This window comes from Arvicanthis niloticus, chromosome 1 (genome assembly GCF_011762505.2).
Source record: "Arvicanthis niloticus isolate mArvNil1 chromosome 1, mArvNil1.pat.X, whole genome shotgun sequence".
In the NCBI taxonomy this organism is placed as follows: Eukaryota; Metazoa; Chordata; class Mammalia; order Rodentia; family Muridae; genus Arvicanthis; species Arvicanthis niloticus.
Genome location: NC_047658.1, coordinates 22476313 through 22498606, shown reverse-complemented (window position 1 = coordinate 22498606; position 22294 = coordinate 22476313). Strand labels below are relative to the sequence as shown.

The following is a 22294-nucleotide window of genomic DNA, read 5'->3' as shown; positions in this document are numbered from 1 at the left end:
TGGCACTAGTAAGAACTAGCAAAACAATGTCCACTATGTAACTAAAGCAAGGCCAACTAGCACAGTGAGACAAGGCTTCATAAGCATCAGTACTGTGATACAACTGCTGTATACATAGGAAATAAAAACCTTTACAGTCTGCAGAATGACCCAACTTCAGCTTGCTTCTAACCATTCCAGAATTAGCATAAAGGAAGAAGGTTGATGTCAGAAAATAAAAACATAGGCTTCAGTGTTTAATCTAACTGCTATTTGCCAAAAAAGGCACAGCTGACAGACCTCCTCTGTGGAGACTTGTGTTAATACCATTCTATAATGGCCCCTGATTTTGTACTATACTCAGCATGCTCTGGGTCAAAATAGCATAAGAACAGGACAACCGTCAGGATGACTCAGCACACAACTCAAGCACAACCAGCTCAACACAACTTAAGATTTTATTGTGCTGGTATATTTTTACAAAAAGACAAATATCTTGACTATCTTTTACTAGATAGTGGCTAAAAGTTAGGAAATATATAAATTTTCAAGTTTAAAATTAATTATAAATTGAACCTTAAATATACATGTACCTTATGATATCCATAGCCTGATAGAGGATTTCAGACTGGTCAACTGCAATCACTTTCTTTGCCCCAGCTTTGGCAGCAAACATGGAGAGAATTCCAGTTCCACACCCAACATCCAGAACAACCTGAAAGATAAAGTAGCTGCTATTGAAAAAGCCTCTATTTCAAACTGCACTCACATAGGAATATTTGAGACAGGAAAACCTTCTGATAAAAGTTTAACTTTGTTGATTAAATATGGTAATTTCTGTGCAAATTAATAACATTACAGTTGGCCACAGTATTCTGCAATTAGGCCAACAATGCTAAATTAAGAGATACTTTGCACAAACCAAGCAACTCTACTGCCAGCATAAAGATGCTTTATTCTGCTTATTGCTAGAGTCTAACTGAAGCTCAATAAATCTGAATTTGGGTAGAAACATGCCTTTTGAGTTTGTGCAAAAGGAATTAAGGTAGACCCAATTCAATTTAAAAGCAGTTACAAAGGCAAAGGGGATCATAGCACAAGAGGGGAGGTGACCAGAGGGAAGAGGAGGAACATCAAGTTGGGAGAGGAATCTACCAAACACACTTGGATAAGAATATCATAGTGACAGCTAATAATGCCTTCTATGATAACCTAAGAAATACCAGAGGTAACCTGTGTGCTCTAACTCTTTCATTGACAGTGACACCCCTGCAAACACTATAAATTTGTCCCAAATAGGCACCATTCCAGAGCCTATGTATGTTAAACACCTGGTTTTATAAACACTGGGATTATAGGAACACACAGCCATGCTTAGCTCTCCTAGTCTTTGTCTTAATAGTTAACACAAACGTTTTAAAGAAATGAACAACAAATGAATATAAAATAATGCCAGGCAGTGATACAACAGAAAATGGGATGAATATTAGAGCAGGGGAACAGGGATATACTCCTTTTAAACTCTAAATAGGTTGGAGAATGTCTCTGATTCATATGATTAGAGAACTGAGACTTTATTTAGAGCAGGACTGTGCTATCCAAAGATCTGAGTACATAACCAAGTTGAACTTCACAGGGCTAGTCCACTCGCCACAGCTCAACATTAACTAGCAACTTCCTCCGAGGTAAGACTATGGGACACACTTAGGATGTGTGCCAACAGCATCCTCTGTTTGTTTATATGTGAACTATATAACAGTATTGTTTCCCATTCTGTGCCCATTCTCTCTTCTTTCCAATGTAACCATATTATATCAGAGTTCTGGGGTCTAGAGACATAGTTCAGTAGGAGAGTGCACACAGCACTGCACTGGATGCAATTTTTCCTAACAAAAACAAAACTAATTCTTTGGAAGTTAGAGATTATTTATAACATGACTCAGCTGTTGTGGGAGAACTTTCCCTGAGGGACAAAAATTATATCTAACCCCCTCCTTGAGGACACCAGCCACAAACCATAGTTCAAAAGTCTGGCTTGAGGAGCCAATGAGTTTATGGGGCTTACTTACAGAGCATAGCAAGTTCCCCACAGCTGCATAAATGGAGACACTCCCCGCTTCAGTTAGTTACACTTCTTCACACTATATACTCTAGCACCTCCACAGACCACAGAGCCAGTGTGATTAGGGCAAAGCTACCACACAAATGTCAAGAAGATACATGAAGGGGTGGCTGAAATCTCAGTGAGGGCCCAATGACCCTTCCACTCCTTCCTCCTATAAGGCAAAATCAGCAGTCTCTAAGAATTTTCTTTTAATATACAATATATAATATACAAACAAACTAATTTTGTCAAGTTCCAAATAAAATATAATAAACCTAAACAGAAAGAAAACAGTAAAAGACAAAAGTACAAATGTACAGTGTGGCTACACATAGCATGAGTGTGCCAAAAGCTCCCAAAGAATCTCATTTTTTGTGGTGGGGACTAAACCCATTGCATCTCCCAAAACTCATTACGATTTATAAAATTAGAAATAAAACTAAAAACCTGGAAGGAAACTGAGAAGCTTGATCGTATACTGCTCTGGCTGCTGATGGAAGGCCAAGCTGACACCAACACCACCTGGAGAAGACCCATTATGACCCAGAGTCCACTTGTTTAAATTTCTGTCACAATACAGATCAATCCCAGACCAGATGAGCACTCATCATTGAGCAACATCCTAACCTTCGGTTTCCTGACACAGGGTCTTGCTAGGTAGCTTACCAGGTTGTTCTGGAACTTTCTTTGAAAGCCAGTCTGACACTGAACTTGAAAACTCCTGCCACAAAGCTGGGTGTAGTGGCACAGGCCTTTAATAGGAGCACATGTGAGGCAGAGGCAGAGGCAGAGGCAGAGGCAGAGGCAGAGGCAGAGGAGGCAGAGGAGGCAGAGGAGGCAGAGGAGGCAGAGGAGGCAGAGGAGGCAGAGGAGGCAGAGGAGGCAGAGGAGGCAGAGGAGGCAGAGGAGGCAGAGGAGGCAGAGGAGGCAGAGGCAGGTGGAGTTTGAGGCTTGCCTGATCTCTAAAGCAAGTTCCAAGATATCCAAGGCTACACAAAGAAACCCTCTCAAAAACCAATACCACCATCACCAAAAAGAAAAGGAAGAGGAAGAAGGAGGAGGAGGAGAGGAGGAAAAGGAAGAGGAGGAGGAAGAGAAGAGAAGGAGGAAGAGGAGAAAGAAAGAAAGAAAGAAAGAAAGAAAGAAAGAAAGAAAGAAAGAAATTAAGTTAATTGCCTGAGCCTATTGAGTGCTAGGATTATATATAGGCATACATGCCATCACACTCAGCATGAATCAAAAATAAGTTGTATTCTCACATACACACATATTACATGAAGTAATATTTCTAGTATAAATATTAAAACAATGTATAGCTTTTCTTACACTGGATATATGAACAATTAAAATGTATCAGGGAAAGATACTCCTCACTGCCAGTCATTGAGGAAAAGGACATCTGAACTATAAGAACCTCTCTGACCCACTAGGGTGGCTTCAGGACAGAAAACAAATATCGGAGTTAGCACTCAAAAGTGGAGCCCTTGGCCGGGCAGTGGTGGCGTATGCCTTTAATCCCAGCACTTGGGAGGCAGGCGGATTTCTGAGTTCCAGGCCAGCCTGGTCTACAGAGTGAGTTCCAGGACAGCCAAGGCTATACAGAGAAACCCTGTCTCAAAAAAAAAAAAAAAAAAAAAAAAAAAAAAAAAAAAGGAGCCCTTGTGCATGACTGGAAATAGAAGAGAGAAAACCTATTTAAACAAAACAAAACACAACCACAAAACAAACCAACAAACAAACAAAACTATGCGGCATCTCTTCAAGGACTAAAACAAGGCATTGCCACAGGATCAGGCAATTCCACCTCTGGCCACATCTTCAAACAAAGAGGGCAGATTCTTAAAGGGCACCTCAACATCCATGTTAACAGCAACAGTATCCCCACCAGATAAAGCATGGAAGTAAACTGAGTATCTACAGACTGATGAATGGATAAACAGGGCAAAAACGAAGGAATTCTAAGACACGCTCCAATGGGAAGTCTTTGGAACCACTGTGTTATATGAGAAGAGACAACTTATGATTCAACTTATATAAGATGCATAGAATAGACAGCAATAAGGAAGAATAGTGACCCTTAGAAGCTGAAGGGAGAGGAAGTGGGGAGTCACCAATAGGTAGAGTTTCAGCTTTGTAAAATGAACACAATTCTGAAGATAAACGGTGTGATGAGCCAAAGCGTTTTGACTGTACTGACTACCACTCAACTGTATATTTAAAATGATTAAGACAGCAACTTTTGTCATTTGTTATTTAATGACACTGGAAAATGGGAGAAATGTTAATAAGGAATAATTTCAATACACAGAGAGATTTAAGATATACATAGCATAGTTCAATTAAGAATTTGTTTACAGGCTGGAGAGATACAGCTCAGGAGTTGAGTACTTGCTGTGCAGTCATGAGGACTGGAGTTTAGATCCTAGCCAGCCCAGTGCACAGGCATGCCTGCAACCACAGCTCTGAGAGGGACAGGAGGAGAGCTGGGACTTGCTGGCTTCCATCCTAGCCAATAAAATGTGAGATCCAGATTCAGAGAAAGACTCTGCCTCAGGGGAATGGGGGTTGGGGGTGGGGATTGGTGATAAAGGAAGATACTTGATGCCCTCTTCTGGCCTTGGGGCCTGTGCAGGTAGGGACACAGGGCAAGATCTATCGAACACACACGTACCCACACACACACTTTAACTAATTCTCATTTTTCAAATCAGAAAAGTAAACTCCAAAGAGAGGAAGAAAGACGTCTGGGACCCTACAGCTGGTGACCCATCCACCTGGCATCTAACCCAGGTCAATGTGCTTCCAGAGCCTCATTACACTCTCCACTGAACTCCAGTAGTTAATTACAGCTAGCTGATAACTGAGTGATCAGACAGGCAAAACTCAACAGACTCAGAAAAAGTGGTGAGAGTAACAAAATAAATTGATGCTATTCTATAAAATGATAAAGTAAGTCGATTTTCCTCTTTTCTAACAAACAAAAAAATAAATAAAGTGAACAAGCAAACCTTAACTGTAGATAGAAGCCAGCAGCACAAAGGCGGCACCTGACTGGGAGTTTCTTCAAATTAATTATGAGCATGTGAGAGGATGATTAAATGTCACCCAAAGTTAAATTAATTGAGCTACCATATGGCCTCCACAGGAATTTTGAGAACTGAAACAATATTAAGAAAGGAAATAAGATAGGGAGGGAGCAAGAAGGAAGAGAATGACCATTTTTAATTACAGCCACCTTAAAACACTACGTACGTGTGTGTCTGTGAAGATAGGTGTGCCACAGCATGCATGCAGACCTTGTTTGGAACAGTATCTCTTTGCTGCCCACTACTGTGTGCCTCAGGCAAGCTTCTCAGAGTCTCTTGGCTCTGCCTACCTTTTACCAGAAGGGCTCTTAGGTTACAGAACCGCTACTGTATCTTGCTTCATTATATTCTGGAGATCCAAACTCAGTCACGCTTGCTTGTATAACCACTAGGCTACCCCCTGATCCCATAACAATAATGTGAAAAATACATCTCTATTATGCACTGTAAAGTATGACATAGAAGCTGGTGCTGTAGCATGAATCTACTTAGCACATAAAAGAGGAAACTCATAAGACACAGGAAAAATGTACAACTTCATGGACTTTTAAAACAACGATCCATGGTTACATGACCATGGCACATAGCAACAATCACAAATGTATGTGTGTGGGTAGCCACACTGTAACAAGCTCCACCCTAACTATCTAGCACAGACACACTTGCTCGGTGTGGTGTAGAGAACAAGACTTGTAAGCACTAGACTAGAACACAAAGCCTGGGGTTTTTTTCAGTTCTGTGTTTTGAAGATATCAATTAACCTCCCTGTTTAAAGTACACTTAAAACAAGTCACAGGTAGAGCAGACAGATCGCCCCTAGGTCCATGGTGTTACACAATGACCTATGTATTAGCAAATGCACTTAAATGCATGGTACTGCATTTTCTACAGCCACAGCCACAGTGCAAGGAGACAGGGTGATATTCTCAGATACAAAAAAGGTATGTCCTTAAGTATATTTTAAGACAGTAAATATTTTAATTACAGTGACTTTTGAGAAACCACAAATATCAAGCAAAATTCATCACTGGTAAAGTTAATGGCTACCGCCTCTGGCAAAGTAGCAAGGAGGTACTCACACTAGGACTCACTGTAGCCAGCCATTCTTACCTAGGGAGGCTCTCTCAGTGACAGGTGTAGAATGCCACGAACCGACTTCACATAGTTTGCCTTGGTTTGTTGATAATGAAACATGGAATGTTCAATTGTGTGTGTGTGCGTGTGCTTATGAGCATGAGCATGCATGTGTGTGTATTCAGATGTGCATTTATGTTTATGTATGTTTGTACATTCAAGCCAGAGATTGACACTGGTTGTCTTACACTCAATCTCCACCACTGAGCACAGAGCCCAATGATTCTGCTTGTCTAACTAGCCAGCTTGCAAGAGGGAACCCATCTGCCCTGGATGCACCTGGATCACAGGTGGGCTGCCATATGGATGCTGGGAATGTAACCCCAGTCTCCCCAGCTTGTTGTGGTAAGTGCTTTATTACTGGGCCATCTCCCAGCCCACACACATACACAAAAACACAGCACTGCAACAAAGAAACTAGACACAAAAGTTACTGTGAACAGGTCCACCAACTTAGTATGAACTCTTCCTAGTTACAAATACTTATTTCAAAAGACTAAAATCCTCTGGTAACTAGTATTTGGACCTTTCTGGGATTTCCTTACTTACTATAAGAAAACAGTCTAGTCCAGAGTACACTGAGAGAAAAACCTCTAGCTCACACCTTCAGTCCCTATGGCATTCATATAACAAGAAATGAGAAGATGCCTCATACATAAGTACGCTCTTAGTAGCAATGCCACTCAGAAAGCATCCAAACACTCAGCCTGCAAGTGAGCACTAAAGTGGCTCTCACAGTGAAGGTCTCCATTCTCTGTTCCTCTAAGACAGAAAGCCCAGGAAATATCTTTCAGGAGCTTAAGATGTAGTGAGAACTAGAAACATCTACGCGCTCTCAGTGTAGAGTCTTGAAGGAAGAAGAATTCTAGGCAAAGGGATTCAGATGGCAGAACTCATAACTAAATTAATGGGTTAATGTCTAACAAAGAAAAATAAGCACATCATACTTTGAACAACCACAGCAATATAGAAAGGGAGGGAGAGGACAGAGGGGGAGAAACAAATGTGAGAACTTGTGAGGAAGGACTATTCTACAAACACAGCACATGTACACACAAAGAAACATACACACTCACACATGCACAAGCTCATATGTGCATACAGAGAAAGCAAGAAAGATACACACAAACCATATGACCATCTTTTAAATGAAGAACATGACTATCAAGATGGTTTAGCAGGTAAAGGCACCTGCCACCAAGCTTGGGTTTGATCCCTAAGAACCGCATAGTGGAAGGAGAGAACAAGTTCTCACAAGTTGTCCCTGAACTCCATCCATGCTCCATGTCACGCACATGCCAGTGTTTGTTCACCCACACACAAACAGGACTGGTGACATGGCTCAGTAGACAAAGGCACTTACTGCCAAACCTGACAACCTGGAATCCATATGGTAAAGACAGAACCATCCTCAGACGGACACACATTCTGTGGTATGCATATGCCCACCCTACCGTACACAATAAACAAATTGAAAGAAAGAAAAATTAAGTAAAATGTAATAAAACTTTAAATAAACTAAGCAGAATTAAAACAGAAAACAAGATGTCCCATAAAGGGACTAAACAAAGGGCTAAACAGTTATTTAAAAAAAAATCTAGTTTTTATATTTTAGTCTAGCCAACATTATGAATCTTTAACTATTCAATACAGAATAATAATTAAAAGTATGTTTTACCATGGGGTTTATCTGATACATTTCAAGCAATCACAATAAGCCAAAAACTATAGTTTAGACTAACTGGGTAGGCAACAGCTCCATTCCTGTAATGAATGACTTTCAGCTCTATAAAAGATGCCCTGAATGGCAGGCCCATTAGCATCTAGGTTATCAGAATGAAGCACCACATAGCAGTTCATCTAAGGCTCCTGGGAATCAAACCTGAGTCAATTGTCCAGGGACCACTCAATAACCATTCACTCACCTTATCTTTGAAGATGTGTGGATTTTGGTATATGAAATCTCTGTAGCTTTCTGTGCGTACTTTGTCCTAGGGTAGAGAAAGCAAAGCACCATGTTTACAGGGACAGTCTGAGCAAATGAATTCTTCTATGAACTTATTCTACTGTATCACACACTGCTAGCTTCCACAGCTATACTCTGCCTGGAAATCTGAGCTACTTATTTTTTTTTCCTCTAAAAGAAAACAATAAAGGACATAAATAGTAACAAAACAAAAACCTTTTTTATTTAAAAAGCATCTGTGAACGGTCAGCTCTAGCCATTAGTTTGAAATGTGTATGCCTTTTTTTTCTTTCCACACTGGTCACCAATAGACTCAAGAGATGGTAAATGCTAAGTGAAGGTGCCCTTTAAGCAGAGCCTGGCTCTCTGCACTGAAGCTACAAGAAAATAAGGATCAGAAAAATATAAGACAGATAAAACAAAAGATGAAGTGCACAGAAATCATGAATCCATAACAAGGAAGTTCTTCTAAGAAAATCACATCAGCATCTTGTTTACAGAACTGTTTTGTTTCTAGAAATGTCTGCAGTTGGAAACAATGCCTCGAAGCATGTAGGTCTAGAAGGAAATCCTGTGAGTCCCAGAGCATGCAGACCCAGTGTCCTCTCATTCCTGCTGGCTGGTGAGCAAGATGCACCCTTAAGTCAGACATGCACAGCCTGCAGATGAGGTGGGAAGGGCTCTGCAGCCAGTAAAGAAAACTGCATATGGTATAAACAAGTGCCACTAAGAAGTTCTAGCTTTGGTTTTCACATAAAAGATAATAAACTAGTCACCTTTTGTTACCTATGGGCCTCACTTTTACCATAAAAAGGTATCCGGCGAAATAAGGGTGCAGAGTACCTCAGACAAATAGCAGAATCTGTCCTGAGCGTTTGTGACCCTGTTACGTTTCCCTGAATAATGCATGCCACAGCGACCTGTCTTCTCATTTCCCCATAAAATAAACAGGAAACTTACATCAACAAAGACAATTCCTCCAAAATCCCTCTAATGTCTCCTCTTTCAAAATTCATTTCCTCTTTTTTTCTTTTGGCCAGGGATTGGGGGGGGGGGGGGTTGGGGGATGGCCACTAAGTCCAATTTCAAATTAGTACTGGGTATGGAGCAAATTGGGGGAAAAGGTGGTGGGTAGGATTATGCTTACACTGTATACACATACAAAATTCTCAAGAATAAAGAAAAATTATAAATCAAATGCCCCTTTAAAGTGAACACCATTTTGTACTGCAACAAGAAACCATTTTCTGCTGCAACAAGAGAACTCAGAGTGGGCATGAGTCACAGGTGCATGCACACTGAAAACTCAGAATGCTCTCACCATCACCCTGCCTCTCCACCGTCAACAGCAATCCAACTGCAGTCCAACTGCACACAATGCTACCTGGCTGAGCTATGCTCTTCCCAGTGGCCTCATCACATACATCTGTATCTAGCAGAGCCTGGGCTGAATAACTGAGGCTTTGTTAGAAAAAACCCACAATTATGAACAGAAAAGCTACTAAAGAAATCTCCTTAAAAACCCTTTCCAAACCAGTGTAGCTGCAAAGTCATGAGTTCAAGGTCATCCTTGGCTACATAGTGCAAAGTCAGCCTATGCTACATGTGAACATGTCTCAAAATAAACACAACAACAAAGGAAATCCTCAAAACAACAAAGTTCCAAAGATTTACTCTAACAAAAGACTAACATGAAAACACAGAATAAACCTTGGAAGACAACTTTCATATCAATCAGACACAAAGTAACAAATGAGAGCCCTGATACACAGGAGCCACGTATGGAGGAAAGAGGAGGAGCTCAGATCTATCCCTCAAAACAAAGCCACTGCAGACAAGCCTCAGGCAGAGATGCTACACACTACAATTTTACATCCACACATAACACCTCAAGGTGCATTAGCCTAGGAAAGGGAACAAAAGCCCAAGTCAGCTGCAGGTGCGAGGAGACAACACCCACACCCACACTTCATGTATTGAACAACACAACAAAGAGCACTACTGCACTCCAGGACGGACAGCGACTGCCACAGTACAGAGGCAGATGGGGTGCAGCTGGGATCTGCATTACAGCCAACAACAACCCTTCTTCAGAGGCCCAAAGTAGCAAAGGCTATCTAATCTAAAGTCCATCTAACCCACACTCCTTATCAACTGTGTCTTTGAATTTTAAATAATTATGTTCATACAAACATAACAATTATGATCCAACTGTTTGCAATGAAACAAGAAAAACTACCAACCAGTCTATAAAAAGCCTTACATTCAGGATTTCCCAATCTTAAATTACTTGTCAGAATCAAGTAGGCTTTCTGTAGTAAGATACCACTGAACAGTTTATTTGAGCAATGAGCTGCTCTGGTGAAACACAGGAAACAGCCTGCTCCAAGGCATGCCTACTTTCCAACTTAGCCAATATCAAACCCATCAATGTCTCCAAGGCAAGCCTGTACCACAGGAACGGAAACTGAGGCAGAGACAATTAATGACAGTATCTAGGTGATTTTTCTAAAGGGAAAGGACAACGCTACATCCCTTCAGCTGGAGTCTCCATGTACATCCAAGTCTCACACTGGTCACACATCAGTCTCTAGTAGCTGACAGACATTCGCAAGAGTCATTTTATGCACATCAGTCTTTCCTGATCACATTCCTATCCACAGGGACTTTCAGTGACCATGACCTATCTGGAAAAGACTATACAAGCTTCACAACAAAGATACAAAAGAGCATGCAGCACTAAACTGACAGATTTAAACAACCACCTGGGCTTAGACGAACCCTCCTTTAGCACAAACAGGAAGCATGCCCATTTGCTACACAGATTCCCTCATCTGTATGATCTTTATTGTCTGTAAAGCTATGCCAGCACCACCCAGGTGACAGCAGCTGTGATACGGCATTAGTACTGGCATGACACTGCCTTAAAGTCCTTGGGCTTCCTTTACATAAAATAATCTTTGGAGGGAGGATTCAGAAAAGGATTTTATTGATCAATTTTAAGAAAAGAGAAGGCAGCATCTAACATTACCGGTGATAAACATTAAAGAATTTTAGTAAATTTTACAATCCAACATTTATTCTATTTTACACTAGTCAGGTATAGTCAGTTTTGCTGAGTTAAAACTCTTACTATTGTGATCTGTAGTATCTGATAAAATGTACAATCAGTAGGTAAAGTTAGAAACTACTTCTATCTTATATGGACATAACCACTATGACTATAAAAACCGAAGAGATTCAAGTATCAGGTCTGACCACATTAGGAAACATCTCTGTATTATCAGTGATTTGTGGGTTATAAGGCATGCCAAATGAATACTGTGAGAACTATTTTAAATTAAACTTTCTAAGATTATTACTTGTGCAAACCAAGTCAGCATTGCTATTTTAAAAATTAAACTAGTTTCTCTTCCATTAAAGAAACTAGGCCTGTCATTAATCACTGCATAAAACAGTAGATGTTCCGGGGAAGACCAGACCATCAAGTACTTGTTATTTCCAGTGTTCAATTTCAAGGAAAAGGTGGCTTCACCAAGAAAAAGGAATACTGACATAAATAGGATTTATAGGGCCTTGACACCTCTGTAATCTTTTCATCTTGGAAGCATTCACACATGTATACACACACACACACACACACACACACACACACACACACACACCTCTTGACTATTAAGAAAAAGCCTATTCTGTAGGGTTCTCCCTTTGGCAGATTTGATGCATATGTGCTCTGGCCAACCTTTAGCATTTCTTCATGTATCCCATAATGCCCATAGGAGCTGAAGTAGACGCCATCCTCATCTTCCTGCAGGTCTGCAATGGTTGTCGTGGAGGAACAGGTTCTGACATCTACGTTCATCACAAAGTCCTGAGCAAATTGTCTGTAATCAATTTGAAATACACCCTTGAGACAGATTTATTGGACCATGAGAAAAGGCAAGGCTAGAAGGGGACGAAGGGGAGGGGGAGAAGGGCAGTGTGCCCAGAATCTTAAATCCTTCTCTCTAGCTGAAGCGCCCCATAGCACCCCCTGCTGGATCTGAAGCAAGACACTACTTTATCAAATATATTTTCCCTAGTGTTCTAAACATCCTTTTTAGCATCTAAATCAATGGAGCCCATTTCAACTTTGAATGTTCTTGAAATGGGTTATATGGGGAGAAAGAAGGCCCTATCCACTCCAGTTCTCACACCCAAGTAGTGACATATTAGTGATCTCCATGGTACACAAGAGGGAGGAAGACAAAAGGGCAGAAAGTTGAGCTAGGAACTAGGAACTTGGATCAACTCTGCTCTTCCTGGCACCAGACATTCTGGCCAGCCACCAAACAGGAACTCAGGTCCTGTCAAGTAGCTTACACACCCAGCAGGTAGAAGCTGGGAGGCATACGTGCTATGGATGCACATGTGAAGAAGGCCTGTACCCACCTCCACAGTAATATCTAAACTAACAAGTTCCCCAGGAAATGAGGGACTCCAGGAGAAGGTGTATCAGTGGGAAAAAAGCTGTCCCCATCTATCTGGTTCTTTGGTTAAATTCTATACTAATGTCACATTTTATTTTTTTAAAAACAGCATTTCAACATTGTATTTTTCCGAGAGAAAAAAAAAAAAAGATAATAATCCTTCCATTTCTGAAAAACTAGGACAATTAAAGTGGAGAAACCAACTAGAAACAAGAAAATTGGAAGGCAGGAAATATTTTAGAAAGGACATGAGAAGAGCCACATGTGCAAAGCAATTATGAGGTTTCTACAGACATAAAACTGCAATTCTGCAGTACGCCACGAAATTGAAATACCTTCAATACTCCCAAACTAAGTGTCTGCACTGAGTGTCCAGCATGCCAGGCGTTCCTACCAGGTACTCCCGGGAGCCACCTGAAGCAGGGTTTGGTGGGACAAGTACTTACTTCATCTTCTGCAGATCCTCACGAGCTCGAGCCAGTGCAGCCTCAGCAGACAGTGCCCGGGCCTCCATATGCTTCAGTTTTTCAACAACAGATGTATTTTCACTGAGTCCATTGGGGTAGGAGAAGGGAGTAGACACTGGCTCGTAAAGATCTTCTACATCTAAAAGGTGAACAAACATCATTATCAGGCCACCTCATAGCAGCACAGTGGGAACAAACAGGTTGGAAAGAAACAGCCCTAAGTGCCTACCATGGTCAAGTGAAAAAAATTATTCAAAGCATTTTTTGCATACTTGCTATCCAAGTCCTTTGATTTGATTTCATGGAGTATGCTTTTGATTAGCTAGCTAAACTGAACATATGCATGCATGCATACACTGAACAAACAAGAAGGAACTCTAGTGTTTACCATAAGCTTTCAAGTATGCACAGAGTACATCACATCTCATGCTCAAAATAACCTGAGGTGACATTAGTTATTCCTATTTCAGATACAGGGAAAGTAAATTTCAAAAAAGCTAAATGACCAATTCAAACTCATATAGTGACGCTCAACAGGTTTCTTGCTGGGTGTAACAAGAATGAGCCTGGAGGGCAGTAGGTGAAGGGGCAAAAGCAAAAATCTCACTTAGATGTGCATTTAACAGATCTTACAGGGGGTGGGCCTGCAGCAGAAAAGCCAGCAGCAGGCGCATCAGACAGGCTTCAGACCCCACAGCTGTGTCCCTCTGGGAGCCATGATGATGTGTGTGGTATATATTACCACCAAGGGCCATGCAGATGTCTATGGTTTGTGCTGCAGCCTGAAGACACATTGTCCACAGGCTGTGCTGCTGCTGGGGGCACACTGATGTAAGTAGCCTGCGCTGCCACCTGAGGCCATGGTGATATCCAGTTCCTTGTTGACAAAAAGGGCCACGTCTGGGTCTGAAGCCCTACCGCAGCTGGCGACTGTTGATGTCCATGGTCCAAGTCAGCACCAAAGGCCATGCAGATGTCCTGAGTCTGTCAGGCAGCCTGAAGCCATGTTGATGTTGTCAGTAGGCCATGCTGCCACTGGGAGCCATACTGACCTGAGTGGCCTCTGCCGTTACCTGATTCTATGGTGATGTTCAGGGCTCAGGAAGCCTCCAAGGGCTTTGTCTGGGACCATGGTCCTACTGTGGGGGAGTGGTGGGGCGTGTTTGTGGTCTATGCTATCACCTTAACCCTGCGGAGGCCCATGATCCATTGTCCCACTGACTGTGAGAGCATGAGGCTACTTTGTCTACTTTTGCTAAGATATTGATGACTACAAACACACAGTTCACAATTGAGAGGGAGGGACATGGAAGGTTTCTGTGCCAATCCCTACATGGGCGCCCCCATCCCCCATCCCATCCTCACCACCAAGCTAGCCATTTAAACAAAAGTAACAAGCAAAAAAAAAAAAAAAAAAAAAAAAAGGAAGCCACCGAAGAGAACTCTTAAATAGGATGATGAGGATGCTGTCCACAGCGGAAAGCTTCTGGTGGAGGTGGAAGGGGAATGATTCAGTTCAATTTACAGGCCAGGGTACAGAGTTTGACCGTGAGTATATAGATAACACCAAGTGGACTTGGGTTTGGTTTTGTTGTTGTTTCTTATTTTTATTTTTTACTTCTTCTGGGGGGAGAGGTCACAAGAGTGGGACTAACATGGAAGGACAGGGAAGGGATGTGATACTTGATGTGAAACTCCCAGAGAATCAATAAAAATGTTGTAGGAAAAACAAAACAAAACAAAACAAGCAAACAACAAAAACACAGACCTGACAGAGACAGAGAGAACTGTGCTGCCACGGGCTAAGGTTATAAGCTTTAACTTGAGACTAGTATATTCAGAGCATCTCGCCAACCACGTGGCTACAGGTAATGCCTTGGTATATATGTGAAATGTGCAAATGCAGCAGAGCAGAGTGATGTGTTCTCACCACACATAAAAATGGTGGGTAAATTGCTGGATGCTAATTTGCTTGACTGCAACAGCCATTTCGCAATGTCTTTGTTCACAGGGTCACAACTCTGCATACCAAAAGGTTGCATTCAATCACACCTTCATGAAATAAGGAAGACAAGTTATTCCTTAAGGACAGAGTACAGATAAGGACTTCTATATATCCAATGCCTTCCCATTCCAGGCAAGACACTAACATTTTATTACTGCTCCTATGATTCGGCCAAAATCTTAGGTTAAAAAAAAAAAATCTCAATTTTTAAAATGTCATTATTAAATTCTAGTGTAGAAATAACTGCAAACAGAGACGGAACCAGTGAATCTTAAGAAATCCCAGAATCAGCAGGAGATTTTGTTAACTTTAAGATTACCTAAAGCAACAAACACTGCTGACACTGTTCCCTTCTCTGTGCAGCACTGGAGACAGTACCCACCCCATTCAGGTTCTGTAGTGATATTTATGGAGACACTCTTCAGGGTTGGGACACAACAGCTAAACTAACCCATATACACTGCTCCTCTGGGAGACTAGAGTCCAAGCTGAACCTAACACACACACTGCAGAGTTACTGACTTCCATTCACACCCAGAGAACAGAGTCATCTCATATGTTTGAATACTCAGTCCCCAGCTAGTGCACTGTTCAGAAAGCTGTAAAACCTTTAGAAAGTAGAACCCATTCACACCCAGAGAACCTCTGTTTGAATACTTCATATGTTTGAATACTCAGTCCCCAGCTAATGCACTGTTCAGAAAGCTGTAAAACCTTTAGAAAGTAGAACCCATTCACACCCAGAGAACCTCTGTTTGAATACCTCATGTTTGAATACTCAGTCCCCAGCTAGTGCACTGTTCAGAAAGCTGCAAAACCTTTAGAAAGTAGAGCCCATTACAAGAAATGGGAGATGAAAATAAGCTTTTAAAGTATTATTATTTGTATTTATGTGTATGTGCCAGCTAGTCTGTATGTACACCTTCTTCATGTACTCTGTATGTATACATACAGAGGCCAGAAGAGATATCATAGGCCTTGGAATTGGAGTTACAATTGGTTGTGAGCTGCCATCTGGATGCTAGAAACAGAACTGGCAATGTGTTCTTAACCTCTGTGTCATCTTTCCAACTTTACCCTAAGCCCTAACTCCTATTCACTCTAGACTTTCTGATGTAGACCCAACGTAACCAGCTGCTTATGCAATGCCTTCCCTGCCAGTATGGAATGATCTGATCCTCTCAAATAGCCAGCCAGATTAAGACTTTCCTCCCTTCATTTGCATATTTTCGGTATCTGGTCACAGCAAGCACAAAACTAATGCAAATCCTTACTTTGTACTTTTGTTTCCAAATTCAAGCTATTTGGCAAGCTTGGTTTTATTTCTGCTACAATAAAAATTAGTCATAATTTAACATTAATATACATCACCATTCAGTGATGCTAATCTTATAAACTGAAAGGGTAAGAGAAGCAGTAAGCAGTAGCAGCTCCTGGAAGGTGTGGTCTTACTGCACAACACACTGAGTTCCGACAATCATTCCACAGAGTTCACAGGGATGCCTGTTCTCTTTAGAGGAGCATACTGTTCCAAGTGTGGAGCCTACAATTTACTTAATCACGTTCTTCTAAGAGGGTATTTAGCTTCTTTCCGTATTTTGCAATAAGCTACAATGGTATAACAATTACTCTGTGTACATCTGTTTGGAATCAGAGGGTCAATCTATAACCTAATGATAGGCATCAAGAATGCAGTTTTGCTGAAGCTGGGAGTACTTCCGGGTCAAACTTAGAATTAGTTCAAGGCAGGTAAGCCCTCATCAGCTCAGCTGCATACCCAGACCTGTGATTCATCTCTGTGTGAAAACTGTCAGCCTGCTGAGTTCTGTAGAGATGAAGCCCTTATCCATGAAGGATGGATCTACAGTGGATGCTTAAAACTGAACCCACTATGAACCATGTTTTCCATCATAAAGTGTAATCAATATCCATCATAAAGTGTAATCAATAAATTGAATACAGAGAATGATTAACAATTAACAATAAATATTAACAAGATACTATAGGAAAACATGTATAAATAGTCTCCTTGAACATGAGCACTGTGGTGCTGCCATAGTCAATCCTGTAACTGCAACAAAGGGGTGGGCATACACAGTGCAGACACTGGAAAAACCAGGAAGCACATGCCAGGAAGAAATGGACTGGCGCACTGCTTCATCAAGCCTCCAAAACAGCAGCCAACTTAAAATTTACAAAGTGGTTATTTTCAGAATCATCTACTGTTTAATCAACCACATAAAACCAGAAAGCAAAATCACTGCTTGAAGGGGACCAACTAAGGTCCATGTTCACAACACGCTTTGCTTCATTTGGTGTGACAAATGGCCTGAGGCTAGCTAAAGCAGATAGAGAAGGTTCATCTTACCAAACTGAAGCAAAAGGTCATCTTCCAACACTGGTTTCAGGTACTCATCTTTTTCCCAAGGCACAGGGTTATATATGGAATTCATATACTCAACTGTAGGGTTCTGGGCATGAAGATAAAGCACACTGTATTCATTGTATGCAATGACAAAGCTCCCTAAAAAACAGTGGGGAACTTTAGCAAAAAAGAATTCAAGTCTGCACAAGACTGGTGCAGCTGTGTTTACCCATCATTTTAAATGGCTACAGGGCATTCTTTATTCTTATGCCGGGAAAGTGATACCAGCTCAAACATTCATTTCATTAAGACAAAGAACAAAACATTTGAAAAAAAATTAAACAATGCAGGACGGAGAAATGGCTGAGAGGTTAAGAGCATTGACTATCCTTACAGAGCAGCTGGGTTTAATTCCCAGCACCCACATGGTGGCTCACAACCATCTGTAACCCAAGGTCCAGAGGATCCGGACAGCCTCTTTGGCTTCTGCAGGCACCAGGCATGCAGGCAAAATATTCATATACAAAAAATAAAATAGAAATTTAAAAAAGAGAATAAACTGTGAAATCTTCCTTAAAGCTCACCCAAAGTAGAGTCAGACTAGAAATTATTTGATAGTTTTCCTTTTATCTGACTTTGCTTTCTGCAGAGTACTGATCAACTTAGTTAAACAGGACAGGAGTAAGCAGAGGGACAACTCCTCCTGGAGCTTCACAAGCGCTCTTTCTTTCTTCATGCTCACAATTTCCACAATATGGAAAAATGCTAAATTTGAAACAACAGCTCATATTTTATTAAATAATCAGCACAGTGACAGTCGAACTCCAAAAATTCCTAAATAAAATTATTAGGTTTCCAACTTACCTTAAGTCTAATAAAATTTATTAGTTTAATGTATCCGTAAAAGTCAAGTCCTAAAATGGGAGAAAAGATAATTTAATACACTTTAATACAATGAATTTGTTTTAACTCATCTGTAATGCTCCTCCAATGAGATATCTCTGACCTCTAAACTATCACTTATCACTTGGAACTTTGCATCAAGAATTAGAAACTGCAATTTTGATACTTTTAAATATTTAATCTGAGAATTGACCACAGGTAACAGGTTTTAAAGTGCTTTTTTGCTTTTCATTGAAAGTTTTTATGTATTATCATGCATGAGGGGGTATGCTGTGGGGGGAGGGAGAGTGTGATGGATGTATGTAGGGTACCCTACAGTGCACAAGTGGAGGTCCAAGAACAGCTCTGGGTATTGGCTGTCTTCTTCCACATCTATGTGAGTTCTAGGAAGCAAACTCAGAGCTGTGGCCAAATGGGTAAGAGTGCTTACACAACAGGCATGAGAACGTGATTTCGATTCTCAGCACCATATAAAACACCAGGCAGAGGTGACAGCCTCTTGTAATGTCGATGCTTGGAGTCAGAAGCCAGAGATCATTCCTGAGCCCTCGACATGAGTCAGTGAGCTCCAGGTTCCAGGGAGTGGCCCTGCCTCAATGAAGTGAAGCACAGCTGAGGAAGACACCTAACGTCAACTTTGGGGAAACACACACAAAGAAAATAAAGGGTCTGGAAAACTATAAAATTTGAATCTAAACTTCCCAAGCAAACTTGTCTTTATTCTAAGAGATACTCACCATGTTTATGGACCATACTATCAATATTAAATTGATGCTCCAACTTACAGTGTGAAAACGTTTCCTCAGCAGAGGCGAACAACCTGAAGAGACAAGCAATAGATAGCCTCATGGGGCAGTCTCCTGGGACAGCCTCAGAGGAGGTCAAAATACTGAATGTTAGCACTTCCTCCAGGCTCCTCCCAACAGTTACCTAGCAACAGCCTCCCCCTTTCTCTCTCCCTCTGTTCCTCTCCCCACCTCCCTCTCTCTTTCCATTTACTCTCTCCCCCTCTCTTTTCCCTTGTGTCCCTGGCTGGCCTTTTCCTCCGTCTTCCTCTCTCTTTCTGTCCTTTTCCCCCCCTTTCTCTGCCTCTACCCTCTTCCCCAGGTCCCAAATTAAACCTGTCCTATGGCTGATTCCTCAGGGGGGACGCCTCAGCATGGGCCGGCTGAGGTGCTTTCTCCCTCCTGCATTACACCACAGCCGTTTTATAAAACAACACTGAACACCCCAATTTACCCAGAGGCTTCTGGGTAACAAAGCTCTCTCTGATATATTTGGTTTCTCTCGAGTCACAAAAGTTCCCTACTTGAGCGAGCCTCTTTCTCCTCCCTCTGAACCCAGCACAGTGTTTTTAGACACAAAGAACACAATTATACAGCTGGCACATTCCCCAAGTGCCAGATTTCAAGTGACCTTGGTTGTCCCACAGCACCTGCATTACAACGTGAAGACTAACACTTCTTTTGTATGTAACCTCAACACTGAAGGACACGACCGAATGTACAGCAGAGACTCTGCACTTCTCCTCTGTATGCCTAGCGCACAGGCAACTCTCAACAAATGTTTGCCAAGATAGGCCATTTGGATCGTCTTCCCAGCCTATCCCTGGGCACTGCACCACAGATGCTCAATAAATATTGGTGTGTAATCACTCCTCCCCCTCCAACGAGGTGCCACCTAGGAATGCTAACATGCCACCAGTCAGCACCATGCACTGACACAGGGGGCGGGTCAATGTCAATCACCCCTTTTTTTCAACAAAGTCACTTTCTTCAAAGATGTAGGATTTTAAGTGAAAAGATGTGTCCTAGCAACATAAACCGCAGCTTCGTGACCTTGAACAAGTTGGTGGCTCTGCAGCCTCATTTCCCCTAAGTACAAAGGACATCAACGCCTCCCTCGATCATGGAAGTGAACTAGGACTGTTTAAATGGCTCAATTGAATGTTAACACGAGAACATTACATTACTGGTCGTATTACAGGATAACAGAAATGGAAGCGCGCTTCCAGTCTATGTGCTTTCAAAGTCTGGTGCCCAAGGAACAGAATAAAAACCACCCAGTGTCTTCATGGACTCAAAGGACTCCATCTCTAATTTAGGACTAAGGTGTAGAGTTCAGTTTGTATGTGTGTGTGTTTTCAAGAGAGGGTCTACCTAGGTGACTCAGGCTGGCCTGTGATTCATGATCATTCTCCTGCCTCAGCCTCCAGAGTGATGGTATGCCAGGCCTGTCTTAGTATCTGGCGGGGGAAGGGGGGACGCAGGGGGCGGGGGGAATGTGAGGGGTGGGGTTAACTGAGCTGCAGAGGCAAACCCAGAGCAGCTCCCGGCTCCGCCCCCCGGACCACGTGAGCAGCCCCTTGTCAATCAACCATCAGGCGCGGGCCGGGGCCTCAGGCCCGCCACGTGCTCGCTCGCGCAGCGGCGCGCTTCCCACACCGGCACGAACCTGTCACAAAACAGGCAGGGTGTGTGCTGACGGCCGTGCGCGGGCTCAGCGTCCGCGTCCTCGTCCTCCCAGCCCGCGTCGTCTCCGCTGTCCGACAGCTCCAGGGGCTCCGGCTCCAGCTCCAGCTCGGCGCCTTGGCCTGCAGAGCACACTGTCAGCACCGGGACCCGCGCCCTCCCACCCATTCCCTTGCCCCGCCGCCCACACGAGGGACCCACCGTTCCCCGCCGCCAGCGAACACATGGCCGCCGACCAAGCGCGCGGCCGTACAGCGCGGCACCGGAGCAGGGAGCGGGCGCAGGCGCGCGGTAGCCCCAAAGCAACCCACACGCGGATCGTGAACCGGCCGGAGAGCGCTTCCGGGTCACGTGGGCGTAGGGGGCGGGGCACCGCGCTCCCGTTTGGACGCTTGCGCAACCGAGGCAGCCAGAGCTTGAAAGGTTGAGCGCGACTTGTCGCAGCGCCCTCTGGCGGCAGAGATGGCCAATGCAGGCCAGGCTCGGCGGCTCAGGGAAGACAAGGAAGCCCCATTATGCTGACTTCAAATGAGGCCACGCCCCAACACCTACTAGGGGTACTAAAGTGGTAAAGTGAGAACCATGGACTTTGAGTTTGAACCCTATTTCTGAGTAGCCTGAATTCTAAGATCATGAGCAGGTAACCTGCCTTCTCTCGGCCTGTTTCCTGACTGGTAAAACACCAACGTGACAACGGTAGTTTGAGGGCTATGGTAAGACTTACATGAGTTCATGTGTGTGAAAAGTTTAGGCATTAACTTGAGCCCATACCGTGGAAACAGGTGGACTGTGTGATATGTGCCAGGAAGTGATGCTCTCTACCCTGCCTGTGGGTTAGGGAGGATACCAGGGTTCCTGCTTCTCAGGCTGCTGCCTTTCTAATATTCCTAGTATCTAACCATGGAGTTCTCTCAGGCAGGTGGCAGCAGTAATTCTGGGTAGGTAATACCTCTAGGCTGCAGCTGAGGCTCGACTCTACATGAAGCATGTTTGAAGACATGGCCAGCTAGGCCTGCATAATGCCTGCCACAGCTCAACTCAGCTCCCCACCATGCACACCCTCAAGCCAGTGTACCACTAATCGTTGACGATCTTTGGTGGGCAGCTCCTCCTCTCCACCCTCACCAACAGGATTCTGCTCACATCACCACTTTTTAAAATATTTTTATTGAGAATTTCATATAGTGTATTTTGATCATATTCCTCCCACCCCACCCCTTAATTCCTCTCAGATCCATCCATTCCCATGTCCCTACCCCTCACTTTTGTAACCTTTAAAAAATAATAGTAACACGGATTCCAGTTTCTGGGGTCCACACACTCTGGGTGTGGGAACAACCACTAG

General features: G+C 42.8%; 1 protein-coding gene across 2 annotated transcripts in view; it reads right to left on the bottom strand.

The window, feature by feature from the left end:
• Prmt3 (protein arginine methyltransferase 3) overlaps positions 1 to 21300 on the bottom strand; it is an 84957-nt gene extending 63657 nt beyond the window's left edge. The window contains exons 1-9 of one of the 2 annotated variants that reach the window (XM_034485461.2): positions 21151 to 21300; positions 20933 to 21071; positions 19264 to 19298; positions 18440 to 18489; positions 17579 to 17681; positions 13185 to 13344; positions 12012 to 12153; positions 8229 to 8294; positions 573 to 694 (exon numbers count right to left, since the gene is read on the bottom strand). In XM_034485461.2, the coding sequence (XP_034341352.1) occupies positions 573 to 694; positions 8229 to 8294; positions 12012 to 12153; positions 13185 to 13344; positions 17579 to 17663 (575 nt within the window). In that variant the 5' untranslated portion in view covers positions 17664 to 17681; positions 18440 to 18489; positions 19264 to 19298; positions 20933 to 21071; positions 21151 to 21300. Of the gene's footprint in view, positions 1 to 572; positions 695 to 8228; positions 8295 to 12011; positions 12154 to 13184; positions 13345 to 17578; positions 17682 to 18439; positions 18490 to 19215; positions 19299 to 20932; positions 21072 to 21150 lie in introns of both variants that reach the window. The other variant, XM_034485444.2, reaches the window with a different exon arrangement.
• Positions 21301 to 22294: the final 994 nt, after the last annotated feature.